The sequence below is a fragment of the Linepithema humile genome, chromosome 2 (assembly GCF_040581485.1).
Source record: "Linepithema humile isolate Giens D197 chromosome 2, Lhum_UNIL_v1.0, whole genome shotgun sequence".
NCBI classification, from domain to species: Eukaryota; Metazoa; Arthropoda; class Insecta; order Hymenoptera; family Formicidae; genus Linepithema; species Linepithema humile.
In genome coordinates this window covers 24,151-47,342 of record NC_090129.1, presented here as the reverse complement: position 1 = coordinate 47,342, position 23,192 = coordinate 24,151, and the positions used below count along the sequence as shown (strand labels likewise).

General features: G+C 36.1%; 4 protein-coding genes across 13 annotated transcripts in view; 1 reads left to right on the top strand and 3 right to left on the bottom strand.

The window, feature by feature from the left end:
- Shab (Shaker cognate b) overlaps positions 1-11,254 on the bottom strand; it is a 39,880-nt gene extending 28,626 nt beyond the window's left edge. For 5 of the 7 annotated variants that reach the window (XR_010888405.1, XR_010888406.1, XM_067348976.1 and 2 more), the window contains exons 1-3: positions 10,089-11,254; positions 7,169-9,993; positions 5,695-7,005 (exon numbers count right to left, since the gene is read on the bottom strand). Coding sequence is in view for 5 of the 7 variants with exons in the window: in XM_067348976.1 (XP_067205077.1) it covers positions 5,695-6,765 (1,071 nt within the window). In the remaining 2 variants the exon portion in view is untranslated. The remainder of the gene's footprint in view (positions 1-5,694; positions 7,006-7,168; positions 9,994-10,088) is intronic. The other 2 variants (XM_067348977.1, XM_067348978.1) reach the window with 2 other exon arrangements.
- Positions 11,255-11,429: 175 nt separating this feature from the next.
- Positions 11,430-13,544, bottom strand: Tcs3 (Probable tRNA N6-adenosine threonylcarbamoyltransferase Tcs3). The gene is made up of 4 exons (XM_012369514.2): positions 13,314-13,544; positions 12,645-13,086; positions 12,338-12,516; positions 11,430-11,717 (listed from the first exon to the last, which is right to left on the bottom strand). Exons 1-4 carry the CDS (start codon positions 13,486-13,488, stop codon positions 11,446-11,448), a joined length of 1,068 nt encoding a protein of 355 aa, XP_012224937.1. The 5' UTR covers positions 13,489-13,544; the 3' UTR covers positions 11,430-11,445.
- A 105-nt stretch (positions 13,545-13,649) lies between these two features.
- LOC105673701 (serine/arginine repetitive matrix protein 1) lies at positions 13,650-18,563 on the top strand. Of its 3 annotated transcripts, none has more exons than XM_012369512.2 (5): positions 13,650-13,800; positions 15,261-15,457; positions 15,559-16,331; positions 16,974-17,125; positions 17,958-18,563. In XM_012369512.2, the coding sequence occupies exons 3-5, from the start codon at positions 15,561-15,563 to the stop codon at positions 18,361-18,363; spliced, it is 1,329 nt and encodes a 442-aa protein (XP_012224935.1). In that variant the 5' UTR covers positions 13,650-13,800; positions 15,261-15,457; positions 15,559-15,560; the 3' UTR covers positions 18,364-18,563. The 3 variants fall into 3 exon arrangements, with proteins under 3 accessions (XP_012224935.1, XP_067205091.1, XP_067205090.1); XM_067348990.1 differs by lacking the exon at positions 13,650-13,800 and adding an exon at positions 14,542-15,029; XM_067348989.1 differs by lacking the exon at positions 13,650-13,800 and having other exon boundaries at positions 14,542-15,457.
- Positions 18,564-18,918: 355 nt separating this feature from the next.
- Positions 18,919-22,781, bottom strand: LOC105673690 (uncharacterized). 2 transcript variants are annotated; one of them, XM_012369496.2, is made up of 5 exons: positions 22,638-22,781; positions 22,366-22,570; positions 21,849-22,179; positions 21,070-21,630; positions 18,919-20,983 (listed from the first exon to the last, which is right to left on the bottom strand). In XM_012369496.2, the coding sequence occupies exons 2-5, from the start codon at positions 22,510-22,512 to the stop codon at positions 20,283-20,285; spliced, it is 1,740 nt and encodes a 579-aa protein (XP_012224919.1). In that variant the 5' UTR covers positions 22,513-22,570; positions 22,638-22,781; the 3' UTR covers positions 18,919-20,282. The 2 variants fall into 2 exon arrangements, with proteins under 2 accessions (XP_012224919.1, XP_012224920.1); XM_012369497.2 differs by having other exon boundaries at positions 22,650-22,780.
- Positions 22,782-23,192: the final 411 nt, after the last annotated feature.

Sequence of the window (23,192 nt, the reverse complement as noted above, 5' to 3'; positions counted from 1 at the left end):
TTTTATAAATATTCTAAAAAGAAATTGCTCTCTATGAGCGCTTTGTATGATTAAAAAATTAGATAAAAGATTGTAATCAGAAATTAGGATTGTCTTGACTTTAGAAAGAATTAGGTTTGTTTTGGCATGTATGTAATTCCAAACACAGGTTCACACGATTGTATATAAATAGATGCGATATATTTTATCTTCGAGAATCTCGAACCACTCTATCTCAGCTGGTATCAAAAATTAATGCTACTCTCAATAATGTGAGTGTACGTGTCTGTACGTGTACGTGTTAAAGATGACGATAAAACCGTGTGATGCAAGCTCGTGCAATGTATTCTCTGTGTGGGACGGAGTTCAATCGTATTGTGCAATGAAGCGAATTCGTGCAGATTATTTCTTACATTTTGTTTCTAATATGCTGTCATATCAGCTGCGGATAAAAAAAGAAGCCGAGGAAAACTGGAAAAAGAAAGCCGATATAAAAGGCGGGTGAGTTCATACATTATCTTTGCAGTCGTAGTTATGGCCCTTGCGTGCTCTAAATATACTCGGCAGATCGATAGTTTCTGTTATATTGATAGGTCTGTTAAAGAGAAAATAGGTTTGAAAACGAACTATGAAAAAGTGGACACGGTGTTTCAGCGGATAGAACCGCGGGCAAGTGCACCGGTGTAGTGTATCAGCTTTCGAAAGCTTTCGTTAATGTGCCGTGCCACAGCCGTTATTATACGGACGTGCAGCAAGATAAGGGCAACACAGAAACTAGTTCTCAGACATTCTCGGAAACCACTTTAAGACGTAGATGTCGGACGCCGACATCACCCAGTCTGGGCGACTTGAAAGACAATCTTGGAACGATACAGTGAGGTCAGACATATTAGGTCGTCATTAGGTGGTCATTTTTCGTAGAGAATTGTTGTAGTGTTGTCTTTAAAAGTTGGGGAGGAGGAGGTGCTATGTGATAACCCCGCACAAAACATCATATTTATCTCAGAGCAACAGTGTGTGCAATGTGTATTGTTTGTGGTGTGTCAAGTATATATCGAGGATTCAAACTACATTCCAGTGAAACAAGCTGTTGCTTGTTGATCAAGAAGATTCTCTCATAATTAGCGAAATCATCGAGTCCGACATAGCATGTTGAATAGCGCTTTCATGTTTACTTTTACATTATAAGCTCTTTTAAATGTTATTTAAGTTGACATACTGTGCATTTTGTTTCTCGATTAAACATGTAAATTTCAAGTTTAGTTTTCCACAGCAAAAAGTTCACTATATCACTGTCATGTTTATATGTCACGTTGTAATTTTCAATCATAAATATCTTTGTAATTTAGTTACAAATTAGAATTCTATTATAACAAGATCTACCGGAAAATAAAAAGTATTGTAATAAAAGATTTTACAATATGTTAGTTATATGTGGCAAATTTATTTATTTGAATCCTTCGTTTTCCTAAATTGTTTTCAAAAATTAATGCTTTAATATTTAAATCAATTAATTTTTTTTTTTCATATTTTGGCACTTAATATCTTCACTTACAATTAGTTCAGAAAAAAATGTTCTAATTCTAATTGTAAGATTTAATTTGCGATTGTCACGTTATGATAATTAAATATGTATAACACGCTATTTGCGAGTATCGGACTCGACGAATCATATTAAAAATGGATTGATATAAATATCGTATTGCAAACAATAACATATATTTTTATTTGTCATTTGATTTGGTTAATGATAATTCCATTAATATAAACAAAAATATTATAAATAACATTAATGGTAATGCATAGTGATTCGTAATCAGTCCATCTATTTTTTATAAGTTCAAAATCAATCTGTTTGTACAGAAAAATTTGAAAAAAGAAACTAATTATATAGTCTTACTCCAAATTGTTCATGCAAACTTTCACTTTGGATATTATTGCATTATTTTTATTAGTAATTATTAATTTGTTTCATTATGTATTTCGGTAAAATAAAAAAAGTTCAAATTAATATTCTGCTGCAAAATTCGTTAAAAATTAATCGACAAGTTATATGTTGTATACCTCGCATTTATACTCTTGCACAACCAAATTAGTTATTATTTCTCTTTTTTACATTTAAAAAGATAAAATAAATTAGAAAATAAATAACTATGAAACATCTAAAATCTTTGAAACTTATATCAAACAAAATATTATTATTAAAAAATTCTATTACTTTTTGTTACATTTTTCTTATTGAATTTACTTATTTTTTATTAAAAAAAAGGTTACTCTCTCTACAAATTTATATATTTTAATATGTAAATATGTGACTTTTTTCAAATAAATTATAAACAGATTTATATATTTTTAAGTTTTTATGCAAGTGCACGTAAGGCACGCGTGCTTACACACAGCACACGCACACACATACACATATATGTATGCATATGTGCGTGCGCGCGCGCGCGCGTGTGTCGAATTGAATTCGCTGGTAGTGAAACTAGTAATGACGTTTAGGGAGCGGTGTTGAGAAAGAATCAACGTGATACCTGGTAATCGCGTATAAAACACTCCCATTATCATCGGCGGCCAATTATACGGCACGACGATCTTATTCACACTCTTGAAATACAATATGAGCTACGAGCTAAAAACTGGATTATGATAATAGAGAGAAAGATATTATTAATATCAAATTGGGCAACACCACCTAGAAATAAAATATACATTACAGAAATTGATATCAACATCAGAGAATCATTCGCTAATCTACAGTATGTATGCACATACTTACTTGTACGCTAAAATGAGAGCAAATATGTTATATTTGGCGTTAGATTGGCTAAATACCTAAATAATACGCTATCTATGACGTTAATGAACATATCGAAACTAGAATACCGAGATAGAAAGTGATCTAGATCTGACTAGGTCACGGCAGCTACGCTCGATCGACTCACGACTCGATTAATAATTCGATTTAGCGGCGTTACATAAAGATTATTTTTTCGAGATGATTCTACCAAGTTATTTCATTATCTTTTCACTGACAGGTATCTCCATCGATGGATAATTACTTGATTCATTTTCATAGGAAAAGACGCAATTGAAAAGATATATTAGATTTTAATGTTCGTAATGCAAGAAAAGATAAATTTTAAACTTGACTGATTTTTTCCCAAGTATACTTGTATCAAGTAACACAATTAATATTGAGTATCTTTTGAAAGAGAGGTATATTCATTATTTAGATAATTTACTTCAATTTCTGCAGTATCTATCATTTGTTTCTTCTTACAATAACTTATATATTTTTTATACGAAAGTAATCCAGGGAGTAAAGAGATACAGACGCAATAAAAATTTTTTAAAATTTTATTACAAAATCGAGAATTTTATTACAAAAAATACACTGAATATATATAAAAATTTAGTTATTTTTCAACATAAACTTTTTCTTTATTTTTCATTTCTTCGTATTTATTAACTTCCTTTTCGGGTATATGTATGCTTCTTTAAGAACAAAAGACAAACAAAAATCTTGATAAAAATAAATTATGCAGCTTTGTAATGCAAATATTACAAGAATTAGGCCTTGCCTTTTTATCCCGAATAACAAGTTTTTTTACGAAGACTGTTGAAAAGTTGTATAATAATGGAATACAAAAATTTGTGTTCGGGACAAACGAATGCCTAAACAAATATGGTTATTACGTAGAAGAATGACTAAATATGTAGAGTAAAAATATTTTTATTCAATTTTGTAATAAATATCTTTTTTAATTTTTATTGCGTTTGTATGTTTACATTTTGGACTACTTTTGCAATTGTCGTTAATAACATCACATATTGTAAATATGTATATCAACTACTAACAATCGATACTAGATTTTACTTTTCTCTGATAAATGTGTATATTACTATTATAGAGTTTATTATAGAGATTATATAAAAACGTTATATTTTAACAAATATCTGTCATTACGAGAATTCAATTCAATACAATAAAACTCTACGTAGCATTAAGTAATTCGAGACTTTTATCGTACTGTTACTTATTCGCAAAAGAGAAAACGCAATATTTTAGAAAGTCAGCGAAATAAAAAATTGTGATTTGCCGATCGAGCGGTTCACGAAAAAAGGTCTAATTGTAAGACGAAACTAAATTCAAAATGCGTTCTATCTACTCTGTTCGTCTAGGTATATACTAAATATGTCGATGCTGTAACATCGGCTAGTAATACCTTTGCTTGAATTAAGGCTCCGGCAAAAAACTGCAAGCGTGGACACATCGTTAAGTTAATTAATGAAAATAAAGTCGTTTAAAATTATTTGCGATAAGTAAAAGTCTGGATTCTCGTAATGTCGTGATTAAAAAACTTGATTCGCATGCAAAATGATCCAATTCCAAATCTGTCCAATTATGCGCGTTATTCGATGTATTGATTTTATCAATTCGCGCTAGTATCAACATGCGCGCTATTAAAAAGCCGGTATAACATATTTTTCGCCATCACGAAAAAATTTGATTGACCGAAGAGATTATAATAGCAATTCGACACGAGTTTCTCTATGAGATAGATGTAAAGGAAGTTTTACAATATGAAGATGAAAACAAACGACATAAATGTGCCAAAAAGTTAAGTCAAAAATTGACAGTTGACAATAACTGCGAAAGATAGTTTATAAGCTTATACTTCACTCTCCATCTTACAATCTAGTGTCATCGTGTGCAATATCTCGCTATCGAATATCATCTTGCTGCAAGATAAGGCTATGACATGTAAGCTCACAACTATCTCTCTCATTGTCAGTCACAAATTGCCAATTTCCGGCTTGAAAAGTATACACTTGTTTGACCTATTCATACATATATATGTCTCTATTTAAATTTATAATCTAGTTATATATTATATTTATATATTGGGGTAAAAACGTCGCGAATCGTCCAGTGTACTTATAATAATCACGCAATCGAAAAGTTGAATGTAAAACTTAAGAATTAGTTATACCAATATTTCAATAGTTGAATTTTTTCCCCTGCGCCCTTACACTTGTTATTCAATATGTTAATTAATATGCATTATTGGATCTTTAATTATGTAATTATCAGAAGCTTCTCGCGTTTGTTATGAATATTTAGTCGGTGATCTCTAAGTTAAACTAATCATACACACACATACACACACATATCATTGAATGCTGCGACTCGAAGCGTCCTTGCTGCGACTTAAACTCTTAGCTCGAGTTCAATAACTATTTCTCGATCAGAAGTCGCAATTTAACAGAGTGTTTCTTTAAAATTGGATATTGATAGTAAATTTTTAATTCAATCTAATGTTTGCTTTTTTCAATAAATATTTTTATGAGGATTATGATTAAATATCACGTAGCAATTAAAGCTGATAAATAATATTTTGCTTCAAATTCCCGTTAAAATATATCATTTTTTAAAGAAATAGTATGTTGAAATATGATGATTATTTACAAGATTAAATATTGAAATTTGAGAAGTTTGAAAAAATGACTGATGACAAATTGGTAAAATAGTTAAGTATGTCTACACTAGCGCTTTCCATCCTATCTCTAGACCGCTGTACCCTAGGCTGGTTTGTTCGCTCGCATACACGAATTGACGATGCGCGAGGTTTTGTTCGTTTTGGTTTGTGCTTTGTACTTTATATTGTTCTACAAAAGACATCAATTCTTGCGAGCTACAGTGCAACTTACCCTTGCAGCAATGGATGTGGTTGGTTTCTCAAGAAGATCCCATAGATACTTTTGGTATTGGGCGCATTTGCCCTCGCCGAACTCTTCCTCTTCGCGTTGTCGGAGCGATTCCGCTTCCTTGCGCATTTCCTCGTGCACATGCTCCTTGCGCTGATGATACTTGTGTTGGCAACAACTCTCAAGATAAAGCTCATCGACGCCCCAATATGCAAGATCATCGCTGAATGCTAATACGCACATTTCATCTACCAAGTGAAGTTTGCCGGTGCGATAGAAGTTGAGGATCGAGCTGAAGGACTTGGGATGCCGGTCGAAGAAGTACTCGTTATCAATCAAGGAATAATCGTCGCAGAGCTCGGTGATCGCCTCGTGGGTATTGCAATCTCGCAGCCGGCCTAGGCGCGTGTGCGGCAATCGTTCGAGGGTGCGCCAGAGCACTTCGTGTTTCACGCCGCCGACGTTGATCGAAACACGTCGATTCAACGCCTTCGAACGCATGATCATAAACGGCTCCGGCGGCAGGGACGTCATCGACCTCGAGAAGGCACGTTGCTGCTGCATCTGCAGCGGCAGGGGCGGCGGCGGCGGTGGCGGCGGCGGCGGCGGCGGCGGTGGCGGTGGTGGCGGTAGAGATGGAAGATTTATCGGCACCACGGTACCAATCGGTCCCACAGATGACGAGAACGGTGCATAACGAACCTCCTTGTTGATGTTTCCTCCACTTATCCCCCCTCCTCCTCCTCCTCCACTGCCCATTCCTACGATCCCCGTAGTTCCACCAGGACCAACTGCCATCCCGCCACTAAGTCCACTACTCAAACCCCCTGTCGACATACCGAATCCGAGACCTCCTCCGCCACCGGTGCAGTCGATACCTCCGCGACCGACTGCACCGGGCTGCTGCAACGTCGTCATACCGCCACCCTCGAACACGTAGCCCTGGTCGGTGCCGATGTAGGGCACTGTGCACGACGGCGACGACGATGAAAGCGCCGGGCCGGTAACCACGGCGCTACCATTACGTTCCCCGTCCGCCACTGTGTTGTCCTCGAGCCGTTTCTCGTTCAGCATCGGATGCGCCGAGCGACGGCGTGTTCAAGTTTGTTGGCTACCGGCGTGATTGTGAAAAGGTGCTCTTCGCTCTATCGACGCTGGATGTTCTCGTTTGCCTGTCTGATATCTGATAAGTAGCGTCTTTCTTGCTTTCTTTCTCTTTTTCGCCCTCCTCTTCTTCGTCCACGATGTTCTTCTTCAGCTTCATCCGTAAAATTCTCCTATTGATGTAGTCGACCGACTTGGCCGTGTCATAATCTGTAAGACACACACATCGACATGTATTATGCAATTATATATGTTATATAAGGGGGGAATACAGTAATTTATCATAATAATATATCATGATTTTGTTTCGTTAATGTATCAAGCTTATGTATTATCGCTTCCACATTCCCCACTGCCTAATCGCGAAACTTGCCTAATCCTCGAAGAGAGGAGAAGACGCACTTTCGCACGATCGGAATGTGTGTTCCAGTGGTGTGTGTACGCTCCGCGAAACATCCAGCGCTCTTCTATGCGCAGATCGATCCATCCACCAAAGACATCTGCTATTGATCTTTGACCTTTCGGTATCAGCAAACATGGTACCGTTTGGAGAGTTGTAAATGTTTTCAATGTAAATTCTTTCTCGCAAGAATTAATTTCAGATTCTCACTTCGAAATAACTATATCATTCATTTGTCCGCTACTTGTTGTAAACATACTTGTTGTATACCTATTTAGATTTGTCAAATAATCCACATATAACAATATTAACTAATATATATAATTATAAAAATTATAAAAATATTTCTGCAAAAGTAATCTTGATTCAGATAGATGTAATAATGCGTTAATAGAATATATATATGTATATACAAAGTTCACGCATTAATAATATGAAAAATAGTAAACGACAAGAACTGATTATGCACAAAGATGCACAAATACGTATAATCAGCTAGAAGAAAGAAAAAAAAAAGAAAAAAAAACCCATCCGATTATTTCGTTACATCAAGTTTCTTTCATTTGATTTGACAAGTTGTTTTGCTACAAGATGTTCGATGATGATTCAGTAATCGTTTTGGCGACTGATATAATCGTTAATTTATAACAAATATAATTTATAAATAAATCTTATATGATTTCTGTCATTCAGACACGCGAAAGAATTCTAATGCAACCATTTCTGATGTTTAATTTAGTTGAATGAAAAATACCGAAAGCGTCAAGTAATCCTTGTCTCTTAGTGTATAATGGAAAGATCTCGGATAATATATACAATCTAGACACGAGAGTAATGTTTACGATGCTAAGTAGATCGCACTTGGCACTGATGAGAAACGTATTCCACAATTTTTCGCGAAATTCATTGCGTATCATCTATAAACTGCATTATTATTGAGCGATTAAAGATAATACATTTTTTCATTATTTTAAAAGATTCTTCTTTACTGGTCTCATATGACTCTTCGTTCGTTTTTTCTTTCGTCATTTTTATTTTTCAATATTCTTGATTATTGATTACATTATTTTTCAACGCATTATTCATCTCTTTTTCTCAACTTGGCATGGAAATACAAAGACAAAAATATTCAGCGAATAATATTCTTCAAAAACAAAAACAGAAAATTCCGACAATATTCTCTCTCTCTCTCACTCACTCACTCACTCTCTCTCTCTCTCTCTCTCTCTCTCTCTCTCTCTCTCTCTCTCTCTCTCTCTCTCTCTCTCTATGTGTGTGAACATTTTTTCAGTTGTATAAAATATTCAGAGAATATATTTTCAACATATTTTTTAATTCCTTCTGTGAGAAAAGTATAAATATATATATAAAAATACCGTTAGAAGAATTTTTCTGACAACAAAAATATTTTGTAAAAATGTTCTCACGATATATTTCCAAATGTTAAAAAAATTCTATAAACATCTTGAGGACATTCTTCATCTTACGTTTTTACTATACATATATCAAAGAATTTTACAGTATTTCAAAGAATATACAAAAAGCTCTGACAATTTGAGAAATTTAGTGGCAAGTGCTACTATATCAATCGCATCACGGTTGCAACCTTCAAACTTTTTGGCATCAAATTGATGTGGTTGCGCGCTGCTTCGTGATGATGATTCATTAGTGAAGTCATTTTATAAAAACAAAGCATACACACGAAAATTTATTTTATCAATATGCTCTGTTTAAAAAGCGCTGTTAATTATGAAAAAAAAGAACTCTTTATTTTATAAACGCCGCATTGAACGTATTTACCGGGTTAGGTAGTTTACGTAGTTTACGAGCGACAGTAGTAACAAACACAATAGCCTACGCTATATCAGACAGTAGTAAAAGGTAACTATAGAAGGGGCTCTCTATCCTATATAGACGTACACGACAGGCCACAAGCAACTTATTTCAACAGAAATTTAAGCCAAAGCTTGCTTTAACAAAAAGATCAAGTTGTAACTTTTTCCACGTCATTAAATATACAAGTTTCACAACAAATTCATTATGTTTCTTTTTGTCCCGAAAGAATATATAATAAATTTGGATTGTTATGTTTGCATTGTATATTACAAATTGTTAAATATTTGTTTTTAACCCTTTGTATTCTACTGGCGCGTTACTAAGCCGACACATAGTATTGTATATACTACAACTTTACTGATGTTTCTACAGCGACATACGTAATTCGCAACACTAACATAAATAAATAAAATTTAAATTGTAAACATCTAATTTTCAATTATCGTTGAAAGCAAAAATAATACCGACATATGATTTTGGAATAATCAATCTTGTAATGTAAAAATTAAACTCACTTTACAATACAGTACTTTTGAAATGCTCTTTAAAAGGAAATTTGATTTACTTTTCACACAAAAAAATGAATACTTGAGAGATTCAATTCTAATTGTGAATATCAGAAAAGAACTATTAAAAAGTTACCTAAAAAATATAGCTAAAAATATCATCTCTCAGGCTAAACTCCGAGCCATTTTTCACAACAATAAATTATATTTTTATTCAAATTAATTAATATTAATATTATTAATTCTGTCGACATAACTATGCAAGTCTTAAAACTAAAAGAGTCTTCGCTGTCGTTCGTAACACATTTCGCGCCTCTTAATAATTCCAAGGGTTACCAGTTGAGAACGCTGACGACGTACAGGAATAATTCCGTGCTACCTAGGTTTCATGACGGGAACATTCCGACGTCATCGATGATGATGACGACGACGACGCTGCGTACCGCATGGCAGTTACTATATATACGAAAATAGATAAAAGACTTGCGCGAAACAGGCCAGTAGCAACTAAAGCGATACAAATTGCATACAAATCTGTTTCCGTTACTTACCTCTCTCTTTTATTTCAGGCGCGATTACTAGTCGATTTTAAGAAAACAGCGTCTCGTCATTGTGTCGCGCTGGAGAGTCGCATCTCATTGCGTGGCGAAATCACGATGTTTGTGATGAAAACTACGATGACGAGTCGCGATGTTCGCAATGGAGACGATGGAGACGATGGAGACGACGACGACGACGACGACGATGACGTTCGCAATGACGATGACGATGACGTTGGCGATGACGATGACGATGACAACGGCGATGGCAACAGTGGTGATGACGACGACGACGACGATGACGATGACAACAGCGATTGTACTGACACTATCACCACTTGCTTCACGCCGAGCGCTGTGATCAACACCTCGCGCGCCTATCGATTAAGCGTAATATGACACGGTCGTTTGTTTGGAGTACAAACGCGAAGATGTTCAATGCTCCTTTGCTTCGGAGATGTTTCGTCTGCCGGACCAACGGACGTTCGAACATGGAAATATTCGGCCGCGACAGAATAAACAGGAACAACTTATGAACGGCGGAAATAACAATGAAAAAAATTGCGTTGCTGTTATTGATTGCGCACGGTTAGCGGTTGAGATAAGCAAAGAGAAAGAAGAGGAAAATGTCACGCAATCGAAGAACAATCGAGACAATCGTTCAAACACTGTACTACTACTTCTACTACAATCAGCTACCGTTAGTCGCTTCTGGTAATAGTAGAGGTGACGATACAGCCTCTACCGCTGTAACTATCGTTGGCGCCGACAGAGGTACTACTTGGACGCAAGCCAGCGGTGCGCCTGCCTCGGCGATAATCCCAAACCACCCTGTGCGCCTCGGATTGCGCGTCGTTCCTCACATCCCGTTTCAGTGACGAAGCAGCGTTTTCGGAGCGGGGGCGATTCCATGTATATATATCTATATACACCGAAAATCAATAATGCACCTTAACACATCAAGTTAAAGCAAATTTTGACAATTCAGAGCGGGCGCATAGTATCAATATTTGTACATGATTTAGAATTGTATTTGACAGTTTGATACCTTTAAATGTGTGAGGGATTAAAAATATGTAAAGTTAAAATATTATAATAATAAAAACCCATACACACAGTAAACAAATTAGTCAACAAAAATGTTGTTTTATATTTTTCACCAATAGTCGTGATCTATATGAATATTCGGACATGATGTACTCGCCTCGAAAGAGTGTTAAGGCATTATTGATTCCGTACGTGCAAGAAACGAGTACGAAACGTACACAAACTGAGAGATGTTCAATATTGATCGTCATCTACTTTTGCTTAATTACTAAATGAGAAAATTGTTTTGATTGAATAAAAGAAAAATTTATTTAAAAATGTTTTATTCTCTCCAAAAAACATGTACATCGTCCGTTCTATATCTTTGAATGCAAGTAGTTTGCATCCAAGGAGTGCTGCCCTTACATTTATACTGCAGCAATCCAGCAACCGCGATCATAACACCGTTGTCTATGCAGAATCGCTCATCCGTTGCGTAAAGAGTCGCATTCCTTTCTTTACACATGACACCCATCATTTCTTGCAGTCTTTCATTACATCCTACACCACCGACTATCAGTACCTCGTTTGATCCTATGTGAGCCATTGCGCGCTCTGCAATGTTATTTCATTTTAAGCATGCAAGCATGCAAAATACAAAATAGATTCAGTGTTCGAAGTGAAGTAATATGCGGTGATATAATGCATCCCCACTGAATTTTTAGACCAAAAAACATCACTAATTAATGGCATATTGCGCTATTCAAATTTAATAACGCTTATTATTATCTTTCACTTTGTTTGTTTTTCAATTGATTGAATTTTCAAGTCTCATAATTCGAAAATTGAGTTATGCTACACATAACATTTTCATAGACTCCAGACAATTGTTTCAAGCAATATCATACTTTATTAAACTACGAAGTATACAATGTTATTAAATTTGGAAAAATATTGATATGTTATATAATAAAATGCAATGTTCACTTTTCAGAATTAAAATTTTTTAATTTTATTATCGAGTTGTTGAATTTTTTACGGAATGTAAAGAATTAGATAAATTACTGGTACAAAGTGCTTGGTAATTTGATCTACTTTCTTTTGTTTTTTGATTCAAAAGTTATAGGGAATGTTTTTTTTTATGAGATATGCCAAGAAAAAGTCTTGTAGAAATATATTCCTATTAGTCTTTTTCTTATTTCAACCACTGAGTAGATTTGTCCAATTGGAGTTACCTGTAATTTCAATGAGCATGGCAAACACAGTCTCTTGCAAGGAGAAACACAAATCTTCAGGAGTAAAAGTTTTCGTATCGAACCATTGGAAAAGATGTTCCTCTATGTGACTTAAAATACCAGAGAATGATATGTCCATCCCTTTCACAACATATGGCAAAGGTACTAGCTTTCCACCCCTTTTTGCACAAATTTTAATTGAATTCAGCATTCACAATTCCATACATGTGATTCAAAAAATTAATATTTATCAAGAATTTTGATTCAAAATTCTTAGAATGGCAATCAAGTGTATAAATCTACTTACTTTTTTGCCAACTGTTCTATATTATATCCAGGACTGGGATCATTTGAAAGCTTCAATAGTCTTGCAAATCTATCTAGGCAATTTCCAACCGCTATGTCGATTGTCTCACCAAAAATGCGATATCTCTGTTGAGAATACGCAATAATTTGAGTATTTCCACCAGAAACGTACAAAACAATAGGATTTTCACTATTAGTGATTAAACGTCCCATCTCAATGTGACCAATGCAGTGATTGACTGCTACTATAGGTTTATTGCATAATTGAGCAATAGTTCTAGCTACTACAGCGGCAACTGTTAGAGGTGCTCCCATTCCTGGTCCTTTTGTATAACAAACAACATCTATATCTTTCAAGTTAATTTTTGCATCATCTAAGGCTTTTTGCAAAATATCTAATATAAATTTTCTATGATGTAGTGCTGTCTCTCGAGGTAGAAAACCTAAAGAAAAAATAATTTGCAGATCGCAAATTAGTGTAGATAAAAAGTTATTATTAATTGTGCGCAAACACTCATACACATTAGTGAGAATTATATAGTGATAAAAATTTGAATATATACAACGTATTGTACAAAGAAAAGATTAAAAGGCTACAAGTAAGCTCTCGGTCTCTATAAGTCTATAATAAAAGACAGAAAAATTTATTATATGTTTTTAGAGGTTATACCTTCTCCCGGTTGAGTAACATAAGTATGTCGTATATTCGATAATACTTGCTGATCACGAATTATTCCCACACCTAGTTTATTTGCACTACCCTCAAAACCGACAACAATTACCATTTTTACTTCTTCCGTCTCAATGTGATTAAATGAATACTTAAACGAATATATACGTAACATTCACCGTCAGCAATCATTCGTGATCTGTTTACAAATTACGAATAAGCTCTCCGCAAGATGGAGCAGCCTGTTTATCACTGCGAACCAATCCGATTCGCGATATGTGCCGATCGACCAATCAGCTAGATCGACGGACGGCATCACTAGCGATAAATGGAGTTTACTATCTATTCTATGTTTACACCCCTAGTAGACGATGGAGAAGAACATCTCCTGTGTGAGCTGCATTGTGAACATATCGACATCACGCGACAGTGAATCGCCGGGACACGTGCCAGAAAATGCAAGTTATCGGGCTGTCGCGTTAAAAAAGTGAGTGTCCGTCCCGCGAGATATACGCCGGGCTCCCGGCACAAAATATCAACCTGGATCGGATCATTTCGCGCGATTGCTAAATGAGCGATTGATTTTTGGTGTCGCATTGAACGCCGTCGTCGCGCGCGCGGTCAGTCGTGGGACGTTCCCATTGCGAATGTTTTCATCGGACGCGAATTAGCACGATCGCAGGTGCTAACGTGCGTGCACGCGAGAAAAGGCAACGTATCCGAATTAAAGTTGTGTGACGGCGGTATTGAGTAAGAAGTCGATGCTGAGAGGGAGAGAGAAATCTGATGCGCAAACTTGTACGCAGCAAACGGCGAGAGAGAGAGAGAAAGAGAGAGAGAGAAAGAGAGAGAGAGAGAGTGAGAGTGAAAGAGAACGTACGAGAGAGAGAGAGAAAATGGGAGCGAGAAGACGGGCTGCCGACCTTCGCTTTTACGAAGTGAAGAAGCGAAGGAGGCTGACACGAGCGAGCGCGCGCGCGCAATTCGTATCGGTTACATACGGCTTCTCTCCCCTCGGGCGAACCTCTCTCGAAGCATTTCGCCGCGACGGATGAGTCTATCGCGACGTTACCCGGGTAATGTTTTTCTCGAGCAGTGTTGCCTCGGCACGTGCAGCAGTATCGTTGTCGCGACAAAAGCTCGCGCGCGCGAGAGCTTTGACGTACGCAGCATCGTGGCGTCGTTCGAGCTACGGATGTTGCGTTAAAAAGTGATACTGTCCCCTCAGTAGGGATAGCCATCTATAGAAGAAATAACAGTTAGAATGTCGCGTCGCGAGTGACTATGAATTGACCGGCAATGTGCCACGGTTTTCGTCGTGACACTGGCAATGTGTCACGGAGGCAATGCCTACTGACGATGACGTCCATTCGCGTGATACGAGCTGTGTTCACTCGACCGTTGGCCGGCTAAATGAAGCCAAATCGGGCGCGCGGCGCACTCTATCCACCGCGAGTGTCGTTGACGCAACGTCAACTATCATAACGCGATATTCGGGCGATGCTCGAATGAGATGTGCGCTTTCGGACGCGAGAATCGCAATCGGACATCGCAACGTTCGTTTTCCGATTCGCCGACGGTGTCGTGAACGTGCACGCGCGCGGCAGCACGTGATAATCTCGAGTTTTCGGGGAACTCTGACCGGTTTGATTCGCGCGCGCACGCGAAAGGTCGGCGGCACGTATGGATCTCTGGACGTGCGGTGAGTGGCCGACGGTAAGGCATCGCATGTCGGTGATGTACGTTTCGCAGCGGAGACGTATTTATGTATATATATATATGTACATATATATATGCATACATACATATATATGTGGACTGTCGTAATTCGGATTTACGTGAGAAAAAACCCCCCAAAAAATGCACTTTAGAAAATGCTAACTTTAACGTTTCGACTCAACGACGCTTGTACCAGATTTTGTGACATGTAGAATTTTTCACACTTAGGCCAAATCGTTCCTAAGGACGAGTGCTTCTGGTATTTCCAGCGGTCTTTTGGCACGTTTGCAGCGATCGGAATATTACCCTTATGGTTGCAGCATTGTCTACTGGGAATTTACGTTATTGATATCTACACCTGTGTTTTACGCATCAAATATTTTCTGCTATATCCTTGGTCTTCCATCTTGCATTTTTACTACAAGGTAAATATTAGTTTACAACAATTTTGCTATATATATGTGCATGTGTGTTTATATGTATGTATGTATATAAGTAAGATATAAAACAACAAAATTTCTATTAGGAATGTCTTCTCGAGATTATGATAGAAGAAGAGGTGGCAGTGGTAGCGGCAGTAGTTCAAGCAGGCTACGAATGGACACGAGTGTATCTCAACCTCGACCGCATGGCGAAAGTTCTAAGCGAAAAGAAATAGACAACGTGATGCGTAAAGCACGCGAGTCACAATCAAGCTATTGGAATAAAAAATTGTTGGAAGCGGAGGAGAGAGATCCGAATAGATGGCGTCACAGCGGATACAAAGAGTTGTATGTTGGCGGTACCAGCAGTGGTGAACCCAGTAGAGGACATCCCAGAAGTCCGAAAAGCCCTAGACCTCGTAGTCCTCACAGTCCACGTCCGCGCACTCCACGAGTAAGAAGTCCGCGATCACCGCGTGAACGTTCTTCCCGCGAGCACACTAGAGGCAGACCGACTGCACGTAGCCCTAGCACAGGCAGTACATGTTCCGATAGATCGTGTTCCGTTTGTTCGCCGAAAGAACGACGACGCGTTGCACCACCATCTCGCTCACGTTCAAGATCGATCACTCCGGTTCGGGCTAGAGCACATCCAAAGGAAGTGGTAGCGTCCAGTTCGCGAGCCTTACCGCCACGTACCAGACCGCGGTCGCCACCTTTGCCACGTCCACGTACGCCACCGCCGGCACCACAGCCGCCACCGCGTCATCAGAAGGATTACAAGACTCTTAAGGAGAAAGAATCCAAGATTCGCAGAAAAGAAAAGCATCACAGCAGATTACCGGAAGATCCGCGAGTACCAGATCCCATCCCATTGGTAAAATAATGTTTAATTCCTTTACCTCTTGATTATTATTTTGTTAATTATATGGTAAGATCTATTATCTTTCACATAATCTGTTATTTAGGATATAATTATAGTCTTCCGTATTTTTTACGCATCAAGTTAGAATTCAACCTAAAAAATGCATATTACGTTAAAATTAAGAAAATCGCAATAACTCAAAAATAGCAATTTTTATCCCATCTTCTATGATATGTTTGAGGATTCCTCGTTTTATCTCTACATACCCTACATACCCTAAATACCCTAAATATCCTAAATATCCTAAATATCCTAAATATCCTAAATATCCTAAATACCTTACATATCCTACATACCCTACATACCCTAAATACCCTAAATACTCTAAATACCTTACATACCCTACATACCCTACATACCCTACATACCCTACATACCCTACATACCCTACATACCCTACATACCCTACATACTTTACTTACCCTACTTTTCTTCTTCTCCCAGTACACCTAGTTGTTTCCTCTCCATTTCTGCACTTTTATTTTGGAATTGCTTTCTCTGTGTCTTTTTATCCAAATGCTTTGCTTTTATAGTAATATTACATAGAAAATCTTTAAGATATATTGGAAATATTTTTATTTTTTAATTGTGTAGATGCGCAAACCAGTAAAAGTAGAAAAAACGCACACGAGTCATGGAGCAGCACAAATGATGCGGCCGCCCCCAGAATCCTCGCCTAGTGATGATAGCGACAGTTCCTCGACTACATCTCACGTTGGACCACCAAGAATGACATTATCCGAACGGTATTTCGTGGAATTATTACAGTATTTTTACTGTATTTTCTCTCAAGTATTAATATATATATGTATATATGTATATGACATACATATATATATATGTGTGTGTATGTATGTCATTTCAGAAAAAAAAGTTTTCCACCTATAAATTTTCGCAAAACGTATCCAATGATTTTTAAGTCAAAATTTTTCAAATTTAGCATTAGTAGATCTAATATAACAGACGCACATATTAAGAATTGTTTATCAGATTTACGTCCTATGGGCTTTTTACTCAATAATTTTTTAATTGAAATCCAATATAAAAATTTCGAAAGTCGAAGTATCACTTTTATAAAATACAAAATAAAATTTATTATATTCTGGAAATTTAATTTACACATTATATTTAAATAAAGTATCAATAATTTTTTAATTTAATTACATTTTGTTTCAATTTTTTATTTTGTTCTCGATTTAAAATAAAATAAAATTTACATTTTAATTTTTAGAATAAAGATTTTCCAAACTTGTTGAGAAAAAGCTTTCATATGTAACATCTATTTTTCGAATTTTTATTTGACACGTTGGACTCGCAATTTAGAATTGAAAAATTTTTTTTTACTATAGATTTGTATTTAGCTTCATACTTCAAAACTCTGAATATATAGTAGATATTTACGTAAATTGTTTTTTCATAGAAATCATGTTGAGTAATAAAAATTTTTATCTTTTATTATAATACTACAATAGTTAATATTATAAAAATAAAATTCAGATAAAAGCAGCAAGTTTATTTCGATATTATGAATAGTTTCTTGGAACATTGATAAATAATAATGTTTCGATATTTTTATAGATTTGGTAAAATGGCACAGTGGAGTGTGGATCGTAGAGATATGGAAAACATGCGTATCACAAAAGATGGCGAGAACGCAATGAAAGTCGTTATAGAAGGCGAGGAGAGAATTGCGCGCTTGGGTTATGATTCCCCACCTCCCGGGCATTATCCCGAGTCGCTTCTAGCGCAAGGTCCGAGAGGTTTCGAGTGTTGGGACGATGTGCGCGTACGGTATGACTATTACAAGGCGAGAGGGTATCTTCGCGACCTCACCCTCGACGATTACATCAAGTGGGAAGAATGGTGGTACAAGTATCAGGAATGGCTCGAGGCCGAGCGTTTTTACGAGCAGTGGGCTTCGTCAAACCGTCCATCTGGTGGTAGTCGCAAGAGACGAGGACGACGCAATAACACTGCTCATTAAAATTATGACAAATCTGCTACAATTTATGCTTTACTCAATAACCTACAGGATGTATCGTGTATGATATCTATACATTTAGAGTATGCAGGAAGTATGTATGTGTAAGTGCACTATATGCATCGTAATAAAAAGTATGATTGTGCGAAACGAAAAATAAAATAAATACATTAAATGATTTCAGAGATTCTATATATCTTAAAGCATCTTGTCTTTCATTGCTTTCTATACCCGATTATTTGAAGTTCATAGCAATTCTATAGTTCTATAGTATATTATATGTGTACCAAAAGCACTGTACGGTAATCGCACATTCCCGAGATTATTTTAATTGAAATAAAATAACATACATACGTGCACGCATATTCAGACTTTAAAATCAAGATTTATCTTAATATTAAAAAAAAGTAAATAATTGAAAAGAATATAACTATATACGCTGTGTTCGCCTAAACATATGAAGAAAATATATGGTTTCCAATTTTTTTCTATTAATATCAGTTCGATCCTTATGACCTTGATTCAAATTTGTATCTATATTGAAACATTGAGACTTGATTCGCTAATAAATACATTTAATATAGCAATTGTATTACATATATACGATTATTTAAAATAAATATTTTTGATTTGCGATGACTCATAAATTTGACTAATCATTTTATAATCTATCGAATAATCTATTAATGACTCAGTCACAATAGAACAGGGCTTGGAATTATTTCATCTTTTCGGCCGATTCTCGTGGTATAAGCCTCCTTTCCTCTCCTTACCGCGCGCGCGGCAGCCACTAGGGCCAGCGCTGCCGAGCGTTAGGAGCGGCGCTATCCGATAAATGTTGGGTTCTTCTCCCTTAATTATTAAAAGTTAAAAAAATTTAAAAATATTTTTTTTTTATTTTTAAAATTATTATGTGAAAATATTTCAATAGATTTTCACGTCATTCATGAGGTACTATTGCTATTGAAAAAAAAAATTTTAATATATTTTTTTAACATTAATCGGACAACGCCGCTCCTAACGCTCGGCGGCGCTGGCCCTAGCGGCTGCCGCGCGCGCGGTAAAGAAAGGAAAGGAGGCATATACCACGAGAATCGGCCGAAAAGATGAAATAATTCCGAGCCCTGCAATAGAACTTGGCGCAATCTTCGATGAGTGAATTTAACAATACTAACACATGACTAGATCAAGATTTTCAACTCATAATTCTGCGATATTGCATACATGAGAAATTGTCATTTTTAAGTATTGCTTCTATTAGTAAAATTTAAACTTCAAGTAATGCTCGTGCTTATGATAAAATTTAAACTTTGTAAAAAATTACAATATAAATATATACAACATAAATATAATAAAATATTACAAGAAGCTATTATATTATAGCCGAACACACACACACACACATACACACACACACACACACACACGCGCGCGCGCGCGCATACACATGTGTTTATATATTCTTTCAATAACGTTCTTAAGCTCCTAAAGAATGTATCTGTTTAATGCCGAAATTTCTCTTGCGCTTTATACAAATGATTATACGCATGACAAATATATACAGCAAGGCACTATTCAAAATACGAGCATAAAACACAGAACACATTAACACTTAATAATTTAGCAAATAATTTGCCAATATACATCCCTTCACGATTAGATCTTGGATAATAAATATATTTTAAATACAATTAAAAAAATGTATTAATTAAACATTTTGTAATTGATGTAAGTAAAAAAGCGGAAAAAGTTGCAGTCTCTTGCATAAATCAATCGATAACATATTCAATCGACACTTGGTTCGTGAAAAAAATATTGGTTTGCGGTATATCGACACAGTACAGAATTGTGGTGAAGAAATGAATAGAATCGAAATGCAATAACGCATCAGATGCGAGATATAAACAAAAATCATACAATGATTAAACATTTCCACGTAGTAAGTTAAACATTACAGAATCCATCTTTATAACTTGTACTTTCGACGTCAATCCTTTCGTCGAGTCCGCATCGTACGAGGACCAATAACTTATCAATTCTGGAAATTCATCATTGTTAATATATTCGACTGCGATAGAGCTAAACTGCTTCCGCAAATTTAAATTTGGCTGACAATCAAGCCCGTGACACAATTGCACAACATCACTTTGACTAGCATTAATAGTTTGAACATCCGTATAGTTGACAAAAACTATTAAAACTCTCTCTACGAGTCTCCGCTCCGTAACAGTCGTTTTTTCCATATGACCAGATAACGAATCTATCCATTGCCAAAATTTAATTGCAAACCCGGAAGTATAAGGTTTACCGGAGGTTATTAAAAATGCCGGCTTCGACGCAAATGCGTTTGAACTCACATGATCCCAAATGGTTATCGGTTCGTTTGTTATTTTTTGCAGAGTTAAATTTACACTGGCGCGACAAAATTGTCCCGGACATATTCCTTCGTTTTCTATAGTCAAACGATGATAAGGCGTAGGCTTCCAACTATATTCTTCTTCGTAGAATTTTACCATTTCGAACAATCGTGGTAACGATGCTAATTCAGTCGCAGAGTCTTTACGCACTCGTAGCGTTTTTAAGATGCGAAACAATTCGTTCAAAGACATGAATCTCGTTACATCTGCAACAAGTAAACATTTGTAACATTACTGCGACATTATTGTTTCATTTCTTGGAAACTAGGAGAATCATTTATACGATACATACACTTTGCATCGCCATCGTAACAACTATAGGATATGCTGCCATTAGAGACAAGATTGTATATATCAACAGAGGTGCAATTATGAATCGAATAACGTCCCAACAATTGACCAGTTTTCCCCGATAAAAAAACAAGAGACGATACATTTGCATTATCCATTGTTACGCTCAACAAGTCTTCGATATTATCGGCATCAATGTCCGGTAAAATAACTGGTAATTTAGAAAAAGTGTGACTCGTAGAACTCCAATGAATCGTTCCAGCAATTGGTTCTATGCTAACGAGCAGGCCTTGTTCACCAGTGACAATGCAATCAGGCTTTCCAGATCGATCAATGTCTATACTAGTGCAATCTACATTAGTAGGGAATCTTTTCAACGGAACTAGCCACAGTGGCAATCCACTATTTCCTTGCATCGACATAACTCCTCCTCCTTCCGAAGGTATTTGTCTTTGATGCATCGCTTTATCATTTGTATCATTCTTTCCGAGATGTTCACCACGAAGAAGAAATATTAGATTGTACGGAGATGCAGGTATTATAGTAATAGGCCCATGTATTTCTGTAATTTTTTAAATCAATACATTTCAATTACTCGATTGAAAATTAAAACAACAATTGTAATATATATATATATAATAAATCATTTAATGAAATAATTATCGCTGTCAAATAAAATATAGTACAAATAATTTATCTATTTTATACAGTTATCAGTTTCATTCAAAAGTAAGAACAGAGAATATTTACAATACGTGTGGCTTATAATATCGAACTTACCTATACCTTGCAGAGACTTATCCCATGACACAGATGATTGCGGTTCGATAATCGATGGACAAACCATTGAATTGTCACAAGGTAATACATACAAAAAAATAATTATCGTAACAATGCATAATAATACAGAGGCAAGTAAACAAAAGCGTCTTATGTAAGACATATTTCTTCTTTTCCAAAAGTCATCATGTTGGTTCTCTTCAATTACCATTATCGGTATATCATCCTGGTAATATTTAATCGTGTTTTGTCTATTTCTCGCGTTATTTCCTACATTTCTCGTTTCATCCAGTGGATAAAACATGCCATTTTCATGATTCGAATGTAACTCCTAAAAAGAAACAGATAATTACGTATTATTATGACAAATATATAAACAATCTATGAGACGGCATCAGTGATACGAATTTACAAGAAACCATTCATTCGATACTTTTAAAGGTTACAATTTATGCAAACACAATACGTGTAATTTTGTGAATACTTCTATCGTATTGATTATATACTAATGTCTCACCGCTACTATTGTGTTATTATCAATCCGGGGTACATAGGCGATATCATTAGATTGCGTTAAGTGTTCCTCTTCATCCTCTGTATCGGTATTGCTTATACTTTGTGGAAGAGGAGCGTAACCTTTACCACTGTGATGATCGGCCGACATATCAATGTGGCATCGAATAAATATCACACTTGCAATGTAACAGTATTTCTTCCTACAACTGCGTCATAATTATTATTATTATTATTGTTATTATCACAGTACTACAATTAGTCAAAAATACGAACTATGCTATGTACTTTTGTAGTATTAGGCCACAGTGACAATAACGCAACTATCCATTAACAACAACAACTCAAAGAGGGTGCAACATTTCAACCATAGACGTAGCAAGTACAGACTGCTCGTTTCCTATCTCTAAGGCCGGATCTACAATAGATGTAGTAAGCTTTAAGCCGTAAGGTCCTATCCAGACAAACTTGCATAGTCGCATAAACATATGCATAAGGAAATTGATTGGTCCATAAGCAAATGCATAAGAAATGGACCAAATGCTCAATTTCAATAGAATTGCTATCTCTTTTCAACTCAACTAGAAGTATATGTGTGACAGAGAAAAGGATTCTATTTAAAGTCTTTTTACTCTTAATAAATTCTCTCGACACTCTGCGAACGTCACGAGCAGTTTACACTTACTACGTCTATGGGCTTGTTCGTTTTAGTTGCACTGGGGCAGCTCTGGGTCTGCTCTAAACAAGATAATACAGGACAAACTATTTATCTGTCCTGTATTATCCTGTGTAGAGCAGAACCAGAGCAGCCCCAGTGTAGCTAAAACGAAT

What these genes read in the sequence shown, in the direction of transcription:
- Tcs3 (XM_012369514.2), bottom strand. Translation starts at nt 13,488, where the DNA reads ATGTTACGTATATATTCGTTTAAGTATTCATTTAATCACATTGAGACG. An exon ending in TGTTACTCAACCGGGAGAAG is followed by an intron (nt 13,087 to 13,313) that starts GTATAACCTCTA and finishes TTTTTTCTTTAG; the next exon opens with GTTTTCTACCTCGAGAGACA. An exon ending in CATGCTCATTGAAATTACAG is followed by an intron (nt 11,718 to 12,337) that starts GTAACTCCAATT and finishes ATAACATTGCAG; the next exon opens with AGCGCGCAATGGCTCACATA.
- LOC105673701 (XM_012369512.2), top strand. Translation starts at nt 15,561, where the DNA reads ATGTCTTCTCGAGATTATGATAGAAGAAGAGGTGGCAGTGGTAGCGGC. An exon ending in TACCAGATCCCATCCCATTG is followed by an intron (nt 16,332 to 16,973) that starts GTAAAATAATGT and finishes TTAATTGTGTAG; the next exon opens with ATGCGCAAACCAGTAAAAGT. An exon ending in AGAATGACATTATCCGAACG is followed by an intron (nt 17,126 to 17,957) that starts GTATTTCGTGGA and finishes ATATTTTTATAG; the next exon opens with ATTTGGTAAAATGGCACAGT.
- LOC105673690 (XM_012369496.2), bottom strand. Translation starts at nt 22,512, where the DNA reads ATGTCGGCCGATCATCACAGTGGTAAAGGTTACGCTCCTCTTCCACAA. An exon ending in TAAGTCTCTGCAAGGTATAG is followed by an intron (nt 21,631 to 21,848) that starts GTAAGTTCGATA and finishes AAAAAATTACAG; the next exon opens with AAATACATGGGCCTATTACT. An exon ending in TTACGATGGCGATGCAAAGT is followed by an intron (nt 20,984 to 21,069) that starts GTATGTATCGTA and finishes TACTTGTTGCAG; the next exon opens with ATGTAACGAGATTCATGTCT.